Source organism: Nelusetta ayraudi, unplaced genomic scaffold (assembly GCF_046127955.1).
Source record: "Nelusetta ayraudi isolate G7.1 ecotype Tasmania unplaced genomic scaffold, CSIRO-AGI_Nayr_v1 ptg000070l, whole genome shotgun sequence".
Taxonomy (NCBI): Eukaryota; Metazoa; Chordata; class Actinopteri; order Tetraodontiformes; family Monacanthidae; genus Nelusetta; species Nelusetta ayraudi.
In genome coordinates, this window is record NW_027466120.1 from 5,447,445 (window position 1) to 5,469,978 (window position 22,534).

Genomic DNA, 22,534 nt, shown 5'->3' on the forward strand with positions numbered 1-22,534 from the left:
ACTGGTATAATCAATCCGAGTGTTTCCGTAGAGCCGTGTGAATGATGAAAGTCAATGATCACAAAAGGGTTTTTTTTGGAGGCAAAACTTTCAGAATCCAAAATATGAAAATGTCCTGTGTTCAGGTGATAGAACTGAACAGGTGGGCGACTTCAGTTTTGTCCCGAGCTTAAGATGGTGTTGCAGTTGCAGGGAGGCGTTCACTGTTCAGGAAATGAAATAAAGCAGCGGTCACATATGGGGGTGTCATTGTTTATTTTTTTTCTACCCTTTAAATAGGCTTCTTGACTGTGAACAATATAATTAGCTGTTGTCTCATAGGAGGCATGGTTAGTTGTTTTCCTCGCAGCCCTGTAATCACCAGTGAAAAAAAGTGATGTACATTGAGTGTTGATCCAGACGCCAAGGACAACAGCATTTTCTCGCCTTACAACGTCCGGAATTCAGTCACCGCCTCTTTAATTAGACATCAAGAAAATATTTTCTGCTGCGTAGCTTTTTCAACAGCTGGCTTTTCTTCAAACCCAGTAACTGATTTATTTGCTTTCTCTGAATAGTCAAAACAAGTCCAAAGTTATTTGCCTCTGGATGGTGTTGTGCTGCTGTCTAACATGTTTTTATTTCCTGTCGCGCACATATCACATTCCTCCGACAGGATTATTATGTGGCTTGTGAGCCACATCCTGAACATGGATGGTATAAAAGTTGAGCATCCACATCAGTATCAGTGAACGCTGAAGGACGCCTGTGCAGAGGCTGGATGAAGGTGTGAGAGCAGCAGACACCCGAAGGCATGTTTACTAAGTGGAAGGCTGGATCAATCCTGGAATTTCTGATTTATTTATGGAAATAGCCCAACCTGGAGATGGAATATAATCTATGGCTTCTGGTGTTCGTCATTTTGAAGACAATAGCTCAAAGCAGAGAAGATTTTGCAGTGGTAAGAAGCCGCAGACATTCTCAGCTGCGTTCAATGCACAAACAAGTCTTTGTCCTCTTCTAGAATTACAGTTACAGAGTTCTTCTTCTTCTTCTTCTTCTTCTTCTTCTTCTTCTTCTTCTTCTTCTTCTTTCGTTATCTTTGAAAAGAGTTTAAGATATGGAATGTTTTGTCCATGTCTGGGGACAAAATGGTCCCAAAATGGTCCATATCATGCTTCGGGTGTAAACAACACCAATACAGTACAGAACAATTTTATTAGTCAATGACATTAAAAAAAAAAAAAACTGTCTCTGTTTAGGCGTATTTAAAGCATTATGGCTATCTGCACATCCCATTAAACAGCAAAGACCAAAACTACCCTCCCGAGGATATAATAGAAGCCTTGAGGTAAACACATTTCATGCATTTCTCAACATTTCTCAATTTAGTCTTTATTTCCTCCATGACATTTTAATTTCAGTCAGTTTCGGAAAATGATTTCATTTGTATGGCAGAATTTTTCAGAAAACAACCAACCTGCCAGTTTCGGGGAAACTAGACTCCGCCACGCTGGCTATGATGGACAGACGTCGGTGTGGGGTAGAGGACTCTTTCAATGACAGATCTCTTAAATATCGAGTCTTGGGTAGGTGACTCAGTATATCCAGATGCTGACATGATCACTGCTGTGTTTTGACGTAATATGCAAGTATAGAAAGAAAGGTGAACCTGCAACAGCTCATGAGTCTCCTTCCTGGACAGGTTACTGGCGCAAGAAGATGCTGACCTACCGCCTCTATAACTACACTCCTGACCTGGGACTGGCCAAGACCCGACTGGCCATCGGCCATGCGTTTAAGCACTGGAGTGATGTGTCACCTTTACACTTCCGTCAGGTGCAGCAAGGAAGAGCAGATATCAAAATCTCATTTCACAGGAAGGACAAGACGTGTCCGGTGCCATTCGATGGTCGAGGTGGGAGCAGTTGACTCTGGAAACTCTGGTGGCCTTCACAGTAATTAATTAGAGCCTCTGCTTTAACTTTAGGTCGTGTTTTAGCCCATGCCGACGCCCCAGAGTCAGGCATTGTGCACTTTGATGAGGACGAAGTCTGGACAGAGGGGACCAGATCTGGCACCAACTTGAGGATTGTCGCAGCCCATGAGATTGGCCACGCTCTCGGTCTGGCTCACTCTCAGCACCATGGTGCACTGATGTGGCCTGTGTACGGTGGTTACCGCAGCAACCTAAAGCTGCACCCTGACGACGTCCAAGGCATCCAGGCTCTATATGGTAATATGCAGAAAAGTAAGACACCTTCAGATTGTGTGGAGCCCCGGGAAGCTCAAAGCGTTCCTGTCCAACTTCAGGGAAGCCTGAGAGGACTCCACCATCCAGAAAACCACATCCTACTGTTCACGGGGCAGTGGGAGCCGCTTCAGATCCTTGCACAGCCACCCCAGACGCAGTGATGCTGGGTAACAAATCATCACACGATACGCTCGGTTTACGAAAACAAAACGAGGCAGATAGTTCCCTGTTCTCTTTCATCATGTCACTGCAGGCCCCTTGCGCAAGACGTACGTTTTCAGTGGTCAGCATGTGTGGACCGTGTCTAATTTTGGCTACAACACGCCGGTCCTGATCTCTGCGCTCTGGAAGGAGCTGCCGGGGAGTCTCAACGCCGCTGTGCACTCCCAGCGGACTGGAAAGTCCTATTTTTTTAAAGGTGGATGAAGTGTTTCACAGTGTCGTTGGCACTGTGGCAGGATTTGAACACAGCCTCTTGTCTTTCATTCCGCATGGCTTATCGAAGGGGACAAAGTGTGGAGATACACCAACTTCAAGCTTGACCGCAGCTTCCCGAAACGCTTGGCCAACATCCCTGCTGACGTAGATGCAGCCTTGTACTTCAATAAAAACAAGAAGTTGCTCTTCTTCAAAGTGAGTGTAATAGGTAACATCTGTAGGGATGCGTGTCGAGGCATGTGTTTTTTCTACCACTCTCTATGTCTGTCTGTTGCTTCAGGGCTCTGGATACTGGCAGTGGGATGAAATTGGCCCGACAGACTTCAGTGCATACCCCAAACCTGCTAAACAACTCTTCAGTGGCTTACCCAGCAACACCGACGCTGCGTTTACATGGACCAATGGTTACATGTATTTCTTCAAAGGTAGCGAGTACTGGCGTGTAAATCTGCAACGGCAGGCAGTGGAGAAGTCTTATCCTAAGAGCACGGCTGCACGCTGGATGCACTGCAAAAACTGAACCACTAGAGGTCACCAGAGATTCGACACAAAGCTGCAGAATGCAGCATAAACAAAGGAGAACTGCTTATTGAAACAATCTTGTGCTTGTATTGAAAACTATTGCCTCAATGAAGTCAGCGAAATACCATACCATCCATAATGCGTATTTTTATTTTTAAATATGATAAAATAACGAAGTGGTTTGGGAAAAGAGATTTCATTGAGAGATGGATGTCTCACAGTATGCAATGTCAGTATTGTCAGTAAACATATCCATCAAGGGATTTGAAGACGTTTTCTAAACAGATCTGCAGGTGTGTTAGTGTAACAATTTGTAAACGATTGTAAAGTCAGATGCAGACACAACGGCAGTATATTATTTTACACTGTACACCTTCCACAACATATCAAAACCCTTTAGATCTGCATTTTACTTGATTTGACAGTCCTGCTGTCTTGATTGCAGCTGTCAAAAAAAGTTACATTTGACCCCTTTTTAATTACTGTTGTTAATACAGGTTCCTAAATGAGTACAATTACCAACACTACATGTGTTCACAGATATTTGGTGCTAAGGCTAATGTAATGTGTTACTGCTGCATAATGAAGAAGCGTCGTAGCTGTCATTTCCATGTTAAATCAGTGTTTTTCATTGGTTTCTGCATTCGATGTATGACATTTGTAATAGACTAAACATAATGTAATGTGTTGGTCTGAAATCACTGTAATATTCATTTGAGACTGAAAAATGCTGAAAATACTCCAGGTCTGCAGAACTGTCACTCTGATAGCATCACCAGAGGACTGATCAGAGGTCAATCTCCACACACCTTCTCTAACACACGGCGTTTGCGCTAATGACCATCTGACCAGGCTGGATTCAAACACTTTGCATCAGCAGCCGACCTGGTCAAGTTCTTCCCGTGGTGGTGAACAACTCAGATGTGGCCTTGCGTTATCGGCGCAGCAGATGTTCCTCGCTGTGTGAGTTCCTTCAGACCGCAAAGACAGGCGATGTTAGCGGCACCATGGAGCCCGTCTCGAAGTCAAAGTCAATTAGTGTGTGTGTGATGGTGCTGACGCTGCTGGTGGAGGAGCCTGTTCCCATCTGGTGCTCCTGAAGTCTCTGGAGATAACTCTGCAACGTGACACAGCCTTGTTATTCTTACTTTCATTTAGCTTGCTGGGCCTATGAGGAGGACTTGTTGTCCCCCCAACTGTCTGCAAACTGTCTTGACTGTCTGCAAGAATCCGATTTCCGGCTGAGTGGCAGGGTAAAAACTTATCCCGCAGTCTAATTACCAAAGACAGGGCTAAAAAGGCATCAGATACACCTAACACATAGAAACATGATACGATACAGAAACGATTATCATCTTCCCTCTGAAATCAGATTATAGCAGACAAGCTTTTTTTTTTTTTTGTGCAAGCAGATAGTTATACGATTTCTGTTAAACTCTGTAGATGGATAATATAAGTACTTAAGTACTGACCGGTGCCAGGACATCCCCATTGTAGCGTCTTAGTGGTGGAGGTCTGCGTCGTCGGTGCGAGTGAGCCCTCCTCCTCGACTCTCTGTATTTCTGCTTTTTGACACACTTCTTGTGTTTCTGTTGTTCAGCTGCACAGCGGCAGAGACGGGGGACAAAGACAAAGAAGATGGTTTGAGATGTGGGGTGGGTGGGCGTGAGTGCGTCAGTTGGTGCAGACTCTCTCTCGGCTCACCTGCTCTGTGTGACAGCCCTCTGGCGGTGAGACTCCACTGCACCAGCGCACCGATCAAGCTCAAAGCGGGGAAGATGCCGGCGATGGCCCAGTTAAACCAGCAGAGTCGACGCGGCGCCCCCTGGTGAAGCATGTCATACACTTGATCCGGCAGCGCTGACGCCCCCATCAGGTGGTCCACACACAGCGTGACGGCGCCGGCCCCCAACGCCGACGTGTAGATGACGGCAAAGAGTTTCTGCCACAGCAGTGTGACGACGGCGGAGACGACGCTGGCGGCCAGCGTGCCGCACAGAGGCACCCACAGAGACGATAGGCTGTGGAACTGTCCGACCACCACCAGGGTGGCGACGGCCAGCAGGCCTCCCAGCTGAAGGCCGCTGAAGAGGAGTCCCATTGTGGGCACCAGCATCGTCATCAGTCCGGTGAGCACGCCCACAGCCAGGCCGATCCCGGCCTTTGACTCCAAGGCCAGCTGGGCGTCCAGCATGGGCTCCTTGTGGTATAAAAGAAGTGTGGCAGCTGAGCCGAGCATGAAGCCGGAGAAGAACATCACCATCTTAAAGCAGCGGTAACCTTGAGGGGGTCAGAGACAAGGAATTGTTTCCAAACTGCCCTGTTGTATCATGGGTGACGTTTTGAAATAGTGAAGTAAAGTTTGACTGTAACTTTAATTGTAATAGAACAAAATATCGCAAACCGTAACCACCATTAAAAAGCGGCACAACATCTGCGCTCCTGTGGCGTATTTAACTTTGACAACTACCATGTGACAATCATTCTGCATAAGTATCTATAAAGCAAATGATTACAGCATTATATACAGACAGCACTGACACGTTGTTACAGTTCTTTGCAAAACACATCTCTGTTATCCTTAAATACATTCATGAGTGGAACTTTTACTGTACATGGTCTCTTCTCACCCCCCTACATAGTCTAACACACCAGAGCATCAGCCATTAAAATGCCATCCAGGAGCCAAATATTCTGACTGCAATTCATTTTGTTAACAACCAAGTTGAAATAAGAAGATGTCAAACAAGAAAATTGCTTTTACTTTTACTTTAAATTACTTTTGCATCAATAGAGACCTACAGGTAAATATTTATGGTCTGCACCTAAGTAGCATCTTATTACCATTATACTAATATAATATAAAACAGTTTTAGTATAAAATGAAGTAAAATATAATTATATAATATGCTCAGTTGTTGTTTTTGCCTGAAGAGAAATAAAAACAATGAAGAGAAAAAAAAGTCTTTCTGATGATGTCATAACTGAAGCACAAAAAGAAATCTATCATAGTTTTTTTTAAACTCAGTTGTGCTGTTTTTAGCAGTCCACGTGGTGCACTGTTTTTTAACTGGCTCTTGTCCCGTTTTCCCAATGTAGTGTCTATTTCAAATGCAAATGTATAGAAGCCTCACTCTAAATCTGACTGTGGGGAAGCAGCAGTCTGTGCTAGTTTACATAATACCGCATGTTTTCAGTCCAAAGGACACACCAGGCAGCAGGACATTCGCAACCTGAGTTGGACTGGTTTGCGTCTGCATATCTTCGCTGTAAAACTGCAGTCCTTGTTAAAGCCTTACATCCCTCATTTTCATTTTGGGAGGTTTTTCCTCAACTGAACTTGCAGCACCACAAAAGCCATTTACCTAATGTGCACGAGGGAAGTTATGCACAGACACAAGCACCTTTTGTCAGATTTAAATGAGCGGCATGCCAGACAGCGCAACAGGTGGCTCTTCATTAATGCTGCCTGTGTCAACTTCAGACACAGTACCAGCCATCTGCTCCCTACAGCTTTGGGCTCATCCATGATAAACCCCTGGCAGCTCCCACGCACCTGCCACAGCAGCTCCAGCACAAAGGTGGCCAGCGGCGTGACAACAACACCAACAAAAAAAAATCTTTACATGCTTTGAGGGTAAAATCAATGGGGATACATACCAAAAAAGCAGTAGATGAGGCCCAGGGAGAAGAAAAACGAGGAGACGATAGAAGGGATGACTTCATGCTTGATATTAATCTCAAATGTGCAGATGTCCAGCTCAGCTGAGCCAGCGTCAGGGTCCTCAGTGGCATGGAGGAAGCTGACTGCCATATTGGACGATGAGCGCTTCTATTGTTGTGCGGTTGTCGAGCTGGATGGGAATCAGCTTTGTTCAATGAAAAGGGGAAACTGCGACGTCCTGCATGTGGCGTTCAGGGAGGGACGAGGCTCCCGAACGAGGCACCCAACTGTTTCCTGTTGTGCACCTGCAACAGAGAGGAGTGCTGTGAGCTTTCCAGGCAACACATGGTCAAAAAGGTGGAAAAAAAGAGAGCAAAGCTGACCGCTGTCATAACATCGCGTAGTGTTTTGAGCACATTGAATTCATGTTTCGGAATATTACTTTTATTCCATTTGAGAAACCTTTGAGAGGATATGACTTTTTCCGCATGGGCAAAGTCTTGTTCAGGAAACTGAGGATCCCCTCTGACTTCAACATCTGTGTTTCCTGGTTTTTATGTTTGAGGGCAGGATACAGAGGGGGAAATGACCTGGTGGCTGAGTGCCTTTGTCCGTCTGAGAACTTATTGTTTAGAGCATGTGGTTAGGCGCTCTGTTAAGGAACAATCTAAGGAAAACCTGCGGGTCCAAAATATTATGTGGTATTGTAACACCCAGGGAATGGTAACCAAAGAAAGTATCTTGTGCTGAAGCAGTAACAGTTAATTTAGAAAATAAATGCACTGTTAAGTGAGCTGCACACGTTAGAAGCACTAAAGTGATAGTAAATTTCCACATTTGGAACAGAGAAAAACTTGCTAAACTGAGCTGTTGTTGACCCGGGTGGACTCACATGGACAGGTGAAAAACATGAATCATGTTTACAATCCCTCCCTATGTTGGCTCGGAGTACTACTTTCCAAGCTGCTCAGGCAGATCCCATGAACACTAAATGGCCTTAGGAGGGAATTAGCATGAGAGCGATCCACCTCGTCTGTTCATGTCCTTTTGTAAAGGTGAGACCATAAAAACACTTACACTTTTTAGACACACTCCCACCCAAGCAGTGTAAATTCTGAAACGCTTTGGAAAAATTAGGCATTTTCAAACAAACTTCTGCACTCAAGTTTCAAGAACTGCACATAAAGCACACAAGTAATGTGTGGCTATCGTGTACTGAGCCATGAAATGAGATTTTTTAAAAAAAAGTATTTTTCCTACCTGGATGGATACATCTCTCCTCTGGGTATATGTGGGCTTTAATGAGAGCACAAAAATATCCTCTGCCAAGAGCTGAGGCACTGAGTTGTCGGGGCAGTGTCAGTAGTCAGCGTGTTGTTCCCTCTGCAAGCTTTGGATGAGCGTCGGCAGCCGACCTGCGCTCATGTGAACAGCTGACGCCTGACTCTGAGAGCGAGGCCATCTGCTGCCAAGTTCAAGGCCGAGCCAGCTGAGGGCTCAGCTCCTGCATGATTCAAGCTTTTGAAATGACATATACTCAAGTTCACAATATAACTGCAGTTAAATACAACAGGAATAGACTGACATGAACTGTAAGAATTACCTTTAGTTCCACAACAGGCATCTTGGCACGCTTTTTGGATAATTCAGAAATTTCCTACAAAATAGCAACAATTTATTTGATAATTAAGTATAATTCTAATGTTTAACAGTCACATAAACATGATTTGATGGGGATTAAAGGAGGAAATAAAAGGACACTTGAATCCAAGTGTTCTACTCATAGAAAGAAAGAAGACAATGCAACCACACACATTTAGGCAGTAAAAAAAAAAGTAAGAACAATCCCTCTCTCTGGAGATAAATAAAGTGTTTCTTTACGACACTGCAGCCCTGCTGCAGCAGCTTGAAATCCTCAAGCATATGAATCGATTCATGAGGGGTGGCTGTGCGTAATTCTTTATGACATTTGGGCTTGCAGGGCATGGAGTATTGATCACGGCTGACCATTTCAGCTCTGTAAACGAAACATGTTTTTCAGCTGAATACCCCCCAAGTGAGGTTGTCTCAACATCTCAACATACCTTTTCTCTCAGATTCAACTGAATGAGATGAAGGCGACACAGTGGCGCACAGCAAGCAGATCACGGGTTCCACTCTGGGAACCCAGGACCTTTCTTTGCTGAGTTTGTATGTTCTGTGTGTGTGTGTGTATATGTGTGTGTGAGAGAGAGAGAGAGTGAGAGAAAGAGAGTGTTGAACTTTGTGTTGTGATGCTACAGTTTATTTGATTTAATGCAGGGACAGAATGGATCTAGAAACTTAATTTTGAATATTGCGACCATGATTCCCCCCCCCCCCCCCCCCCCCCCCCCCCCACAATGGCGGTCACTCATTTTGACAAGATCAGTTCGATACATGGGAGGTCACTCCTTCCTCTCCTTAACATATATGATGTATGCGTGATCACTCCATTTCAAGACTATCCACCTCTGAAAGAAAGGAATATTCACACACACTTATGTCCCCTTGCTTCTCATCTTGCAGGGTGCAGCATATGAGAATACTCATGCACGTTTGTTTGCTGAAAAATTGAATTGTATGTATATAAGCAGCCGGTCTGCTTCAATCCACATGGCACACAACAGCAATAAGAGACAACCCACACATTCAACAAGGCTTCGGGACAGTCCAAAGAGCACCGATAACCATAATCAATAGCGGCAGGCTTTCTGTGGCTCTGAGGATTTATTATGGAAGCAATGCTACATAGAGCGCCTGTATTTAAGGTGAACAATTTCATAACATTGTCGGTTGGTTGTCTGACTGAACACGTCATAGGAAAGAGTAAAAACATCACACAACCCATTTCTTTATGCAGTTCTGATAGCATCAAATATACGAAAAATGAAAAAAGACAAAAACAGACAAGAACAACCCAAAGCATTTTATCTATTAAATTGAAATATTAACATTGATATTATATCATTATGTTGCCATCACAACAGGTTTGTGTGAGAGAGATGAGGACAGGAGAGACGGGGGATTTAAATTAACAAAGCTTAATTTTAATCTTTCTAAACACTAATGTGAAAGCTGCTCAGAGGAAAAATTGGGTTTAAAAAAAGTCAAATCATCCCTAAAAGCGAATAAAATTGTACAATTATGTCCAAGTTTAGCAGCGACCAAGGTTTTGAAACAGTGAGAACAAAAGCTTATTTTTTTCCCCTTCTAGTGTAGTGACAATGTCTTCAGTGGTTAGTTATTTAGCTTTCTCCCCCTCTTCAATGTAACAGGGAAATATTCCCACTTTTAATTGCAGCCATTCCATATCACAATGCTGGCTTTTTATTGCGGGAAAATTGGACCCATGTGCGTCTTTGAATGACGTCTAATGTTACATCTGGAAGTGACGTGACAAAATGTCAATATGTGAGCTGAGGATTGTGTTGACTCTGGGTCAACTGTTTCAGAGTCGATGCGCAATCACACACAGAGGAAAGCTTGGCAGTGTGATCAGTTGGTCCGTCCTCTTTGTTTTAATCCACAATCAAAGCACAATTTCTTGTGTCCATCTGCCCTTCAGATTCTCTCTCCATTTGTAATGAGCTATAACTTTGAGAGTGTAGTAAGCTGGCCACATTGCTGTGTTATTATGTTATTCTCCAACACAAGCGGTACATTCACAGCATCAGGCCCTATTATTGATGACGTCAAGGGGGCGAGTGCTGGCTATGAGATTTCAAGTAATTAAATACCAATAAATAATTTTTTATCGTGTAATGCCAAATATTGGGATGAAAGTGCCCTCAGGATTCAAGGCGGCATCTTCGATAAGTATTAATAAAACATTTTTATGGCATGTTGTGGATTTTATGAGGGCAGTGATCAATACACTCAGTAAAACATGGACGTTGTGTTGTTCCTTTATTTGTTGGTAACCTGACACGTTGAATGCCACTTATTCATACTGACAAAAAGATTAAAAATGGAAAGCTTTCCCTATAAAGAAAGTGTAGCAATGATCGGTAAAATATGTGTCACATGATATCCGTTGAAACACTGGGGAGCTTTCTATATGGGATCTGTCTATTTTCCACTGCTGCTCAATGTTTTCACCTCATCAACTGTTTTTTGCATTGTTGAAGTATTTTTATATTTCTCATCTTGTCAATTTTGTCTTATTGTACATTTTTGTGATATTGTTCTTTGTTTTGTATAAGCGATTAGGCATGATTCTTTTGTATATTTGTACATTGCTGTCAGTATATGAATGTATTGTTTCATAATTACATATATGTATCTAGCCACGGTTCAATGCAGAACCCAGAATGGTGTATTTCGGAGAGCATTTGATGTATGGAAAAGCATTGGTGCTGTATGACAGGGATGTGCAACATTGGCTGAGCTGCTGCGACTCAGTCTCAGAAAACAATATCTGTCTCTGCAGTATCAACACATCCACATAACAGCCCATCGAGCTGTTAGAGCTTAAGTTCTATTTAGTCTGTTCACCCTGTGGATGTGCTGGCGGGACCTCCTGCTGTGAGGCATGGTTGGTTTTCAGTGGTTCAGTGATTGATATTTGTCTTAATGAGTGCATTAAAGCTCACCAACATTGCTCAGCTTGTAGCTGATGCATATAAGTTGATTTAAGGCGGGTAAGACAAGGTGTACCAGTGTATATGGTGACAACATATTTATGTTGTGCCATTTGCTAAGCCATGGTACACATTGTTGTGACATTTGAGATTGTGAATGAAAACTCCATATTTAGGACTTTGGAGGTGTTACAGTAAGAATGACTAAAGAAGGAATCAGCAGAAATCGTCCCTCGGCCACCCGCTCTCTACCAGACTCTTTTGTAACTCAGTGACTCTGGCAGCTGTGAGTGACAACACTGTGGCAGTACAACAATATCTCTGCAAAGAAAAGAAGAAAAAAAATCACCAAAGGGGAAAAAAAAAAGAAAGTGAAGTGACTCTGAGCAAGTAAACAACCGCTATTGTAAAAGATAAAAAAAACCCTGACGGACCAGCATTCAGTTTTGATCCTTGGCCTTTTTTAATGGTTCAGGAGTTGTAGAATACACTGCCTGCAAAATGCAAAATGGTAGAAGAACTTAATGGAAATTAAGAAAAATGGGACAGCAGGGAGAAGGGACAAAAACAGAATCCTGTGGGGAGAATCAACCAAGTGCAGCAGGTTTGCACAGAGCACATTTTAATTGCGGGCATAGCAAACACACAGGTGGTCTAAATCACACTAAAGAGCCCAGAGTTCCATTAAGAAGTCCATTAAGAGGGACTGCTTAACGCAGCATGGCCTCATCCAAGTGTCAGAGAACACCTCTGTCCTTTTACTGCACGTCAAACACAACAGCACAGTCCCTCCAGAGGAGAAGCATTTCTGATCAGCCCCTTAAGAAGAAAAAAAAAGAAGACAGAAAACAGAACAGAACCACCTTAGTTTCTGTGAACTACCCAGGAAAGAAGCGGCAGACCTTCCAGAATATGGGAGTCGACAGAATGAAGTGGGCTGTCAGCTTAACTGCACACTTGTGGGCTCAGCTCAGATGTGTGTGTTGGTGTTGAAGTGAGCAACACAACCACTTTGCAATAAATCCTGTCTGAGGAATGGGATAACAGGCTGGTGAGACTGTTTTGCTCTTCCATAAATAAATAAAACATAAAACAACCAACATGTCTCCTCTCTTCTTAGTTTTTGACACTTCCAGAAACTTAGAACTCAATACTAACAGTAGAATAGCTTTGTTAAGCAGGGAGATTCAGCACATTAGGCTTTTTGAACTCACCCAAATTGTATTTTTGCAGTTGTTGTTGTTGTTGGTGGTGTTTGCACAACAAATGCACGATCCTTAGTGTCTAATGATAAATAAGGTAACAACAGGGATATAATCAACCAAACAAAAACTCCATATCTTTATTTTGAAAAGCTTTTTAATGCAACTTGATTTTCTCAGCACTTTTTTGCATGCAGGTAATGAGTTTTTTTTTTTTCATATTCTACAAAAATACATATTAAGTTGGCAAGATTGACTTTAATGTGACAGAAAGAGCTTCCACAAAAAGATGTATTCTAACATTTTGTTATTTCAACAGAAACTTCAAGAATACATTTTTTAAATACCTCATCAACACAATGCTAACATATAACACCAACATATGCTATTTACAGAACACATTATGATATTAATCAGATGTAGACAGAAGTCTGTTACACTGGATATTGCAGAAATTGCTGACAAATTCGCTGTGTTGCGGCATAAACTGTAGTAGTGAGATAAAGCGCCAAACAGCACAACGTTTCCCATAATGCCTTTGATGTGACGACGTGTCTTTTACTACAAATGGAACATTACCCTCTTTCTCTGACTGATATCTAAAAAGAGTTCTTGCTGTTTGTTGTGGTAGATTGATTGAAATTGGAATGAAAAAACAACAACTGAAGAATCTGAAGTGAAATCACTTGTGAACCACAGTTACCAGAGTCAAAACAAAACACAACACAGCAGCAGCAAGTCATAGCAGCAACCCACAAATTCAGTATTCTACCTGCAAGACTATGACAACAATCCAGGACTGTGAAAGCTATTCATGAACAGTCTCACTGTGTGATGTAGGACCTTTGCTTAAGGGTTTATCCTGAAATTGCAGTGTGTGGTTGGACTTGTTCACTTGTACTGTCAGGAGTTTGAAAGTCAATCTGCAAAATGTCTTTGTGCTAACGACCCTTTAAAGTTAAACGTGCAAACTAGCAATGGATGCCATGGAACGTTCCAATTCATTGTGGATTTAACCTAATGCTGCACAATTGTATGTTGTTGTTTTTTTTAAACACAAAACATTTTTTCATAAACACACCCACTATTTATGTCACCGTTTTGGACTCTGATGACTTAAAAGATGCTTGAGAATTCCATTATCTGACAAAAACTCCCAAACTAACCATAAAATCATCATCGAACTCACAGAAACTGAATATTACTGAAAAATACATCTTGCCAAAGAAGTGAAGACAGAGCTTCACCACAGGCGCTACATGTTTACACCATAAAAATGTAAGTACACCACTGCAAACACTGCAGTGTTCGCAATGCAGTTCACAATGAGCAAAGATACATTTCAACATTTTTGGTAAATACTCTCACATAAATCAGAAATGTTGACTGATGATTGGTCACACACATATACATCATACATACACATCTGTCATAATTATGCATCGGACAAACTCTTCAAAGCCCTGTTTTAAGAAATACTGAAAGTGCATGCTTGATCGGCACTCTTAATGAACCTCTTAGCGGCTTGGCCACTAACTTCCTCCTGCTCCGTAACCGGCTCATTGCTTTCATGGGACGAATCTTTCATCACGCTGTAATACACGGGTGCACTATATTCCGCCACCTTCTCTTTGCGTTGCATGCCGCAGCTGCAGAGGTTTTTGAAGGCCATGCGAAACTTTTGAGACATGAGGTTGTAAACGATGGGGTTGACGGCACTGTTGGTGTAGATGCACATCCTGCAGAAGAGCAGGAACCAGGAGTTGTGGTAAGGTGGGTCAATGAAAGAGTTTACCACCACCAGTGTTCGGTAGGGCAACCATAGTAGTGCAAATAGTATGACCACTACAGCCAGCATCTTTGTTATCTGTTGGCACAACAGATAGAGATAAACAGTGAGGAAAATTTTGGACTGAATCATTTCGAAACATGTACAGTAATTAGTGCTCAACAACATCAACAACAACCATTTATACTTTTATTTTATCCAGCAAACAAGTATTTTGTGTTGAAACTACAATTCGGATACATGTTGTTGATTGCAGAAAACAGACGGCCTGTGAAGTGTAAGTCTGGTTTCCACCTATAAGAATTAAATTTACTTAAAATGACAATGATTGCGAGAATTCTTCAACTTGGCCTCAGTTTTAATTTCCATTTTTTTGTGGTAACCAAACTAAGGGGGTTAATTTGGGAGGGGGGGTGATTTTGCCTAATGCCCACATTAAACACAAATGACATTGACATTCATTTTTTTGATCAAAAACATTCACATGGCCACCATATTGTTCAAGATTTGTGTGTGCATTCCCCGGTACCTGTTTCCTTGCAGAAACGGCTCCCCTGTTGGCCTTTTTGGTGCTGCCATAGTGACCCTGGTGGACTGAGCCTCCTCCCTCTCTGTCACTCAGATGCGAGGGCAGAGGGCTCATGAACAGGATCCTCGCAATGAGGCCATACAGCACAGTGGCCACAGTGAGCGGGATCACGTAGAACAAAGTGAAGTCCAGGAAGTAGATTGGCATGTACAGGCTCCTGGAGACACGATACCCACATGTGACCACCACCCCATTGGTATAGACGGTTTCCTCAGTGTCGACCAGGAAGAACCACATAATGCAGTAGAGCGAGGTAGACACCCAGACCCCAGCTATGATCCTCTTGGCCCTGGAGACGGTGCATATGAGCTGTGCCTTGATGGAGTGACAAATAGCAATGTATCGTTCTACAGTGAAGGCCATGATGGAGCAGGAGGACACGTTGATGCCCAGATACTGAAGATAAGTTATGCACAAGCATCCCGTATATCCGTATATCCAGAAAGCTAGAGTGTCGGAGATGTTGGGCAGCCCCGCGGCCAGCAGCACAATGAGGTCCGCCGAAGCCAGGCTGACAAGGTAGCAGTTTGTCGGGGTCACCATGTGCTTAGTGCGCAGCACAACCAGGACCACCATGACGTTCCCAGCAATCCCGACTGCACAGATGAGCAAGGTCAAAAATATTGTGATGACCTGCTCCTCGAGTGGGTTCAGAGGCATTTCTGTCAAGTTCCCAACCTGAGTAACATCCCAAAAGACTGTGTTGTTTTCCATTGCTGCTCAAATCCTGTGGTCACAATTATCTTAATCTCCAGGAGCACAAAAGCTGTGTCCTACAGAAGGGGAACATAGAAAGACACAATATATCTGAATGCCTTCAAGGTGACAGGGGTAGGACGTGTTGATGATTTTTTTTCTTCCAAGTTTAACCTTTTCTTTTCCCCAAAGCAACTCACTTTCCTCGACCCTCCACGAAGCAGCTGTTCTCAAATAAAAACACGAAAGCATTTAAAAATCCATGAATGGCTAGTTTGTGTGTCAAGCAGCTTTTGGGCTGTCACAGAGTTCAGGAGTGAAGGGAAAGTGAAAAACTGTTGAGGTAGATGGAAAAAAACACACCATATCAATGACAATGTTACTCTGTAACTGCTGAGTAAATAAGCCAGTGTCCGAGTTCAGTGTAAAAGCTCAACGCTGTTTGGCAGAACAGCCACTTAATAAACTGCTGCACTCTAGTGGCCAAAATAATTACTACTTTATGGGCAAATCAATTAGGGCACACAACTTCATTTAAGGAAAGCAATGTTGTTAAAAATAAACATTCAAATTCATTTTGAATAAACATAAACAGCAGATCAAAAAAAGTACATCTATCACACTAGCTCACTTTATTAGTGAGATTTTCTTGGCTACGTTGATCTAGCCAAAAAAATGTAGCAGCAACAATCAATTTGTGAGCATGATTAAATATGCAGATGATATGATACAGAGAGAAAGCTGACACTTACCCTCGTCCATAGAAAGGCAGCGCTCACTTAGGAATCATGGCAGTGCTCAGGTGCAACACTGCTCGCTGCTTCTCCACAGCCACTGTAGTTGTTCACATCTCTGCCTCTCTCTCTCTCTCCTCTCTCACTCTTTCTCACCCTCTCTCTCTCTCTCTCTATCTATCTTTGCCCCCCCATCCAATATTTTTCCCAGCGCAGCCTCCTTTGCTTTCACATCTCCTATCATTATGTCCACTCCACAAAGCACTGCCTCGTAGAGCTATGCCCCAACCCAAAAATCAATTCCGCCTCCCTGTCCAAACTCAATTGTCATGTCAACTGTGCTGTGGCCATGGCTGTAACCATAAACCCTGTTATTATTCAAAAGAGCACAAGGGGTAGCCTGCAATTGAACACATTTACACAGCAGCACTTGGTCACTAAAATAAAATGGAACTAATAACAAAGAAGACCCATTTATTTTCCCTTTTTTTGGTTCAGAGACAGTTCTGCGCCTTTTCTCTTTCAAAAGGGGAAAATTAACGGCTTTGGATGTCTTTTGAATTTCATGACTGCAAGAATAGCCTATTGTTTCAAGTCTTTCAAATGTGGAATGGGATGAAACATCTCAATAGGATTTATTATTCCTGCACTGACTCAGAACCGTCTTGACACATATGTGCCTGCGTTTCAGCAACACTCAAACAAATATGTCTCTCAAGGTCATTAAATTCTTACATTCTGTCATTACATCTTCTTTATATGCCTATAAAGGCAGAGGATTTCCAGCGGGAACGTGAGGGACTGGCAGGTGCTTATGACTTAACAGGAGAATAGTTTGTTTAGTCACAGGACATGGAGCCCAACCAGGTTATTCTCACTTGTGAATCAACAACAGTTTCACAGAGGGGAGAAGGACATCAGCGGTGCACTTTTTGTCCAGGTGATTAATGATTGAACTGCTGCGTGTTCACAAGCCCAGCCTATTCCTCATTGAAAAAGACACTAGACAGTAATCGACACCTGGTCCCTGCCTTAGCGGGGGCCAGAAATTACGAAGGCATGCCGTCGAGAATGAAATTTCACCTTGGCTTTCTTGCAGGCGAGTCTCTTTCAGTGTTTGTATCTGCAAAGGAGCCACTGAATGACTCTCCCTCAGTCCCACTCTCTTAAATGAACATATGAAAATTATATACAGCATTTTAATTTATTCTGTGAAAGTCATAATTTTGATAGGTGTGCTAAAAAGGTTTTCTGTGCATTAAAGTAGGACATTCCACTATTTTCATATCTATTCCATAAAGTGACCCACATGGACACAGACATCTCTTATTATGACACTTAACATTATTGAATATAAACCAACTTGATTTTTCATATTTCGTTGAACTTTTACATCCTTTAACCGCAGTGCAAATTTCCAGCAGTTAACGACAAATCTGTGGCCGAGAGTTTGGAGGAAGGTTTTCATTCTTTACAGAAATGTCAAAACAGAAGGAAGATAACAGTGAACATTCAGCTGTGAGATTGGCGCAGAAATACATGAAAAAGGTACATAAGGCAATATTGCAGGAGCTGTATTTATTCACACTGTCATGACGTGGGCAAGAAGCTAGGATTAAAAATAAACACACAGGAGATATTCTATTATTGTTCCGTAAGGATGTCTCAAAATAAACTAGCCAAGTCTCTTGGGAAATCAAAGAAAATGTTGTTTTTTTTTAAGAATGAAAGTGACTATGAGTATTTAAAGGCAAACACAATATAATCGGTGTGTGTGGGGAGGGGGGTAATGCATGTTTATATTTGATTCTAAATGATCTCAAATGATAAAACTGTTTGCCAAAGAGGGCTGATAATTTGTCAAATTCTAAGGCATTATGATCTGCTTGATTTGTTTGCTGGAGTATTTGACTTTGATTTAACGTGCCTTTTATTGGTATTTGATGTAAAACAACACACTGTTGCTCACTTGGTAAATTCGCTTAAAAATATTATTTGTATTGTCGCTATCATTGTCGTTGCCATCATCAATGTTGTTGTTTTTACTTTTCGTTGCTAATGAGGAGCTTGAGTGAGACGTCTATGTTCATGTCTACAGCTCTACAGTGGCACCTAGTGTATCTGACCACAAATAACACCTTGATATAACTGACCTAAACAAAAGAAACACTGCACAGAATATATTTAATAAAATAAAATAAATGAATAAAAGGAAACATTTGCCCTGTCACTAGTGTGCAGCCACAACAAAGCTTCCTTGTCTTGTCCTTCTTGTCAGAAAAACAGCAAAAAACTAAAAACATCCCCCCGACACACACACACACACACACACACACACACACACACACACACACACACACACACACACACATTGTAATTTCAGTTTTGTGCAGTTGGTGTGTTAGATTCAAGTTCATCCACAGCCAACGGCAAAAGACACAACCTCATTTCGCTTTTCTCCATTTAACTTCTCTTGTGCGTTTTTTACCAGGTAATCGACCCTTCTCCTCTCCTGCTCTCTGAAGAAGGACGCACAAATTCTCCTGCGCAGCCGTCGAGCGTAAACCTCGAGGAAGACGAGAACGTAGCACATCAGCCCGATACATCCCAGCAGGAGCCTAATCCCTTGGCTCGGAGGTGAGGTCGTCACATCACAGAGCAACGGCTCAGGGTTGTAGGTCCAGGTGTAGTCGTGGTGGAAGCTCACAAGCTCCCGCGGGCTACAGAGTTGCGGGAAGATGCAAAGAGCAGCAGTTGACCCACGAACCTGGGAGCAGAAAGACAAAGGAAAGGTGGAGAACATGTCTACTGATGTCACAGGATGCAGCTGTCCAATATTCTTTAGCTGGATTACCTTGTAATCGACACTTAAGGTGGCAGATGTCGCTGGGAAATCCAATAGCCATGGCAATATTGCCTGAACCACATGGAACACGACATGGTCCAAAACCACAATTAAAGTTATGGCCATGAAATGTAACGTGACTAGAGTCAGAGTCACAAAAGAGGAAGTGCATTCTTGACTTGTGACATTGCATCTGTTAGAGAAGGGGCTGTTTTTGCCTTTTCTTTTGTTTTTTTCAGCCACGCTTTTCTGCAAATCTTTTGAAATGTAATCATTGTCGAAATGAAGCAGCGTCAGGTAAGACTTTAGGTACAGCGACGACTCCAATGTCAACAAAGCGACGAAAAGGCCCGCAAAGATCCGGTTGGACAGCAGTTTGCACCACTCGAACAGGTCCCTCGCCTCTTTGACTCTCTCTTTAATCGAGCCCACAACCATCGTTAGCCTGTCTTTCACTTCTGACATGCTGACATTGGTGGACTGATCGAACTCTCTCAGGTTTTGAACTATGCCCATGCCCAGGTCCATCTTGATGGATTCCCCGACCAGGTCCCTCTTTGCTCTGTTCAGGGGCTCCGTCGAGTTCAGCAAAGTTCTGGCAAAGCCCTCGGCCGTGCACTTCAGGAGGCGCGCTGCGGCCCCGACGTTCACCGTGATGTTTGGAACCACGTTCAGGACCAGAATCATGACAGCGGCTGTAATGAGAAGTTTACGGCCCTGCTTGGTGCAGACGGTGGGCAGCGTCATGGTGAGCACACAGCGCAGGGGGTGACACAAGAAGGACACCAGGAACATGAGTGCGCCGTAGACACACGCGATCCCGAGGGACGACTCAGCGTGATACTTTAAGGTGTCTGCCAGCCAGTGGTAAAGCAGGCCGCCGCTGGTGACGACAAAAGTGAGGCAGAGAGACATCAGAACGAAGACGTCTTTGCCGGCAGGTGCAGGCATGGAGTAAACGTCCCACGAGTAGGCCAGGATGGACCGAGCCGCCTCTTTGCACGCTCCAGTTCTGTAGGAAGAAGACTGAAGATTAGATGAGTGCTTAGATGAGTGCTACCGATTCCTGTCAGGGGGTCAAGGTCAAGGTAACAACCACCACAAGCAGTAAAGACTTTAGTGACAAAACGATGCAAAGCCTGCAGAGCTAGTTCAGCCAGGCAAGCCAAGGCTGTGTCATGTGACTGATCAGCTGATTGGTCACGTGCTCTCTGTTTGTAATGCAGCCTGGAGGACCTTCAGTAGCCAGAGTTCTGATTCTAATGGGTTCTGCCATCTTTGTTTGACACTAGTGCATTCCCAAATTGTTTCCCGCTTGTTCCATGGACAAGTGTCTGATGGCACTTGTCCATGGCTCATGACCAGTCGTCATTTGCTGACAAGAAGCTTTGTTTTGGCAGCAGGAACAACAACAACTGAATATTTCCATGTAAATTGGGACAGTGGTACGTTCAGTAACTTTTGATAGGACACCAAGCTCTGCTCTGAACACTGATAATTCAGCAGCCGGCCACAAATCACATCTAGATTTGTGGCCTGTGGCGGACATGTGTGTGAAAACAGTCTTTGACCTTTACATTTCCAAGTCTCTCACATGGGGACAGACTCCAGGGTATCTTTTTGTCCCTGCAGGCATTCAGCTGTCTAAACCTTGCATAAAAGCTGTCATAAAGATGCTCCTCTTAGATTCTTCTTCTTGAAACGAATTCTGAACTTCAACTTCTTCATTTTCTTTTCTGGGCTGTTGCACGAGTGCACCGCCCCCACCCCCCAAAAAATAAATAAAATAAAATAGATTGAAAAAAAAAAATAATAATAAATTAAATAAATTAAATAAATTAATAAGAAACAACAACTACAACTACAAAAAAAACCAACAATGTATAAATACAATATTCCCACTAAGTTTTCCTTGTTGTATCAATCAGCTATGGGTTTTCTTCTCATAAAAGAGGACCAGGCGTGAAGTTTGTTGTGATTTAGTTTTCCATTTCACAACCGCACCCGAAAAGCTTCTCGAAACAAAGAAAATAAACAAATGTTTGTCGTTCATAGTTTCAGTTTTTTTTTTGTTATTTTCACATCAAGTGTACAATTTGTTTATTCAACAAAATATTTAAACATTTAGATGATAATCAGTTCAAATCAGTTTGCTGAAATATTAAATTCAATGTTCTTTAATGAACTTAATTTGTGAGATTCAAATTTAACATATTTTTACAATGATCTGCTATGTAAACACAGAAATGTAAAACAGATGCTGTATTCCAGACAGTCAAAAAAAAAAAAAAAAAAACATTAAGAAAAAAGACATTTATGATGAATAACATGTCTTACCTGAAGACTGCTATTACATTTTCTCTTGTGCTCTTCATTTTGTTCAAGATGTGTTTCAAGTGAGGTCAGATGGGGAAGTGTTAAGATTGGGACAAAAGAGGAAATTCACTGGACAGTCAGAATGTGACTCGCCTACTTTTGGCACGAGACAAATGGTCAGACCGCACACCATAGCTGACATATGGAGAGGCATAGACGTATAATGTTTCAGAATGATTCTTTATGCCCATTTTTAGTCATCTATTCATCTCCATTGGCGTGGGAGAACAAAAATGAAAAAAAAAAAAAGAGTCATTACAGAGCAGCATTTGTCACCCTAAAATTATGAGCAAGATAAAAACATTTTCAAGTGAACTACATAAATAGAAATAAGAAATAAATTAGCTGGAGTTTGATTTTATACTTCCTGTTCTGTTGTGTGACAGCTGGGGACCTCCTGTAACATTCTGTGGATTGTGGTATTCTGAGCATTTTATTGTTTCACATTTCAACACCACAGGACCTGCAGTGGTGACCCTGCTCGCACTCAGTGACCCCCGGCAAAGTTAACCATTGTTGCCACGCCAAGTTACTTCAGACAGTTCACTACAATAAACAAACATTGTAAAGAATTTACAACTTGGGGCTCTTGCTGTCTGTGTGTGCAGGTGGAGTTCAGAATGTGGTGAACATATGTGAAACCAAGAGCAGTTCAGCCACAGCAAAACACTGATTAGAGTTTCTTATCTTTCAACTGCCATGAAGCTTTCTGCTTTGACTAGATTAAATGGATATTTGTGATTTTAATGCTTCACCTACATCTACTTAATTTGCCTAAAATAAGTACTTTTGAAAATAGGAGGCCATCTATGCTCAACCCAAAACTCTGAGGAGAAAAAAAAAAT

At 42.5% G+C, this 22,534-nt stretch overlaps 5 protein-coding genes across 8 annotated transcripts in view; 1 reads left to right on the forward strand and 4 right to left on the reverse strand.

Annotated features, from left to right (window-relative positions):
• The window catches only part of spats2 (spermatogenesis associated serine rich 2), a 74,580-nt gene that overhangs the window by 17,479 nt on the left and 34,567 nt on the right, over nucleotides 1-22,534 (reverse strand). The window lies entirely within an intron of this gene.
• LOC142898891 (matrix metalloproteinase-19-like) lies at nucleotides 693-3,232 on the forward strand. Its single transcript, XM_076042164.1, has 9 exons — nucleotides 693-940; nucleotides 1,242-1,330; nucleotides 1,438-1,568; nucleotides 1,685-1,897; nucleotides 1,970-2,215; nucleotides 2,293-2,400; nucleotides 2,487-2,651; nucleotides 2,739-2,866; nucleotides 2,952-3,232. The coding sequence occupies exons 1-9, from the start codon at nucleotides 866-868 to the stop codon at nucleotides 3,189-3,191; spliced, it is 1,395 nt and encodes a 464-aa protein (XP_075898279.1). The 5' UTR covers nucleotides 693-865; the 3' UTR covers nucleotides 3,192-3,232.
• Nucleotides 3,799-8,345, reverse strand: LOC142898892 (transmembrane protein 198-like). 3 transcript variants are annotated; one of them, XM_076042165.1, is made up of 5 exons: nucleotides 8,118-8,345; nucleotides 6,854-7,162; nucleotides 4,898-5,473; nucleotides 4,666-4,793; nucleotides 3,799-4,310 (listed from the first exon to the last, which is right to left on the reverse strand). In XM_076042165.1, the coding sequence occupies exons 2-5, from the start codon at nucleotides 7,005-7,007 to the stop codon at nucleotides 4,167-4,169; spliced, it is 1,002 nt and encodes a 333-aa protein (XP_075898280.1). In that variant the 5' UTR covers nucleotides 7,008-7,162; nucleotides 8,118-8,345; the 3' UTR covers nucleotides 3,799-4,166. The 3 variants fall into 3 exon arrangements, with proteins under 3 accessions (XP_075898280.1, XP_075898282.1, XP_075898281.1); XM_076042167.1 differs by lacking the exon at nucleotides 8,118-8,345 and adding an exon at nucleotides 7,935-8,037; XM_076042166.1 differs by lacking the exon at nucleotides 8,118-8,345 and adding an exon at nucleotides 7,750-7,880.
• LOC142898918 (thyrotropin-releasing hormone receptor-like) lies at nucleotides 12,810-16,059 on the reverse strand. Its single transcript, XM_076042214.1, has 2 exons — nucleotides 14,979-16,059; nucleotides 12,810-14,527 (listed from the first exon to the last, which is right to left on the reverse strand). The coding sequence occupies exons 1-2, from the start codon at nucleotides 15,750-15,752 to the stop codon at nucleotides 14,129-14,131; spliced, it is 1,173 nt and encodes a 390-aa protein (XP_075898329.1). The 5' UTR covers nucleotides 15,753-16,059; the 3' UTR covers nucleotides 12,810-14,128.
• Nucleotides 17,789-21,929, reverse strand: ocstamp (osteoclast stimulatory transmembrane protein). Its single transcript, XM_076042213.1, has 3 exons — nucleotides 21,651-21,929; nucleotides 19,323-20,325; nucleotides 17,789-19,235 (listed from the first exon to the last, which is right to left on the reverse strand). The coding sequence occupies exons 1-3, from the start codon at nucleotides 21,686-21,688 to the stop codon at nucleotides 18,882-18,884; spliced, it is 1,395 nt and encodes a 464-aa protein (XP_075898328.1). The 5' UTR covers nucleotides 21,689-21,929; the 3' UTR covers nucleotides 17,789-18,881.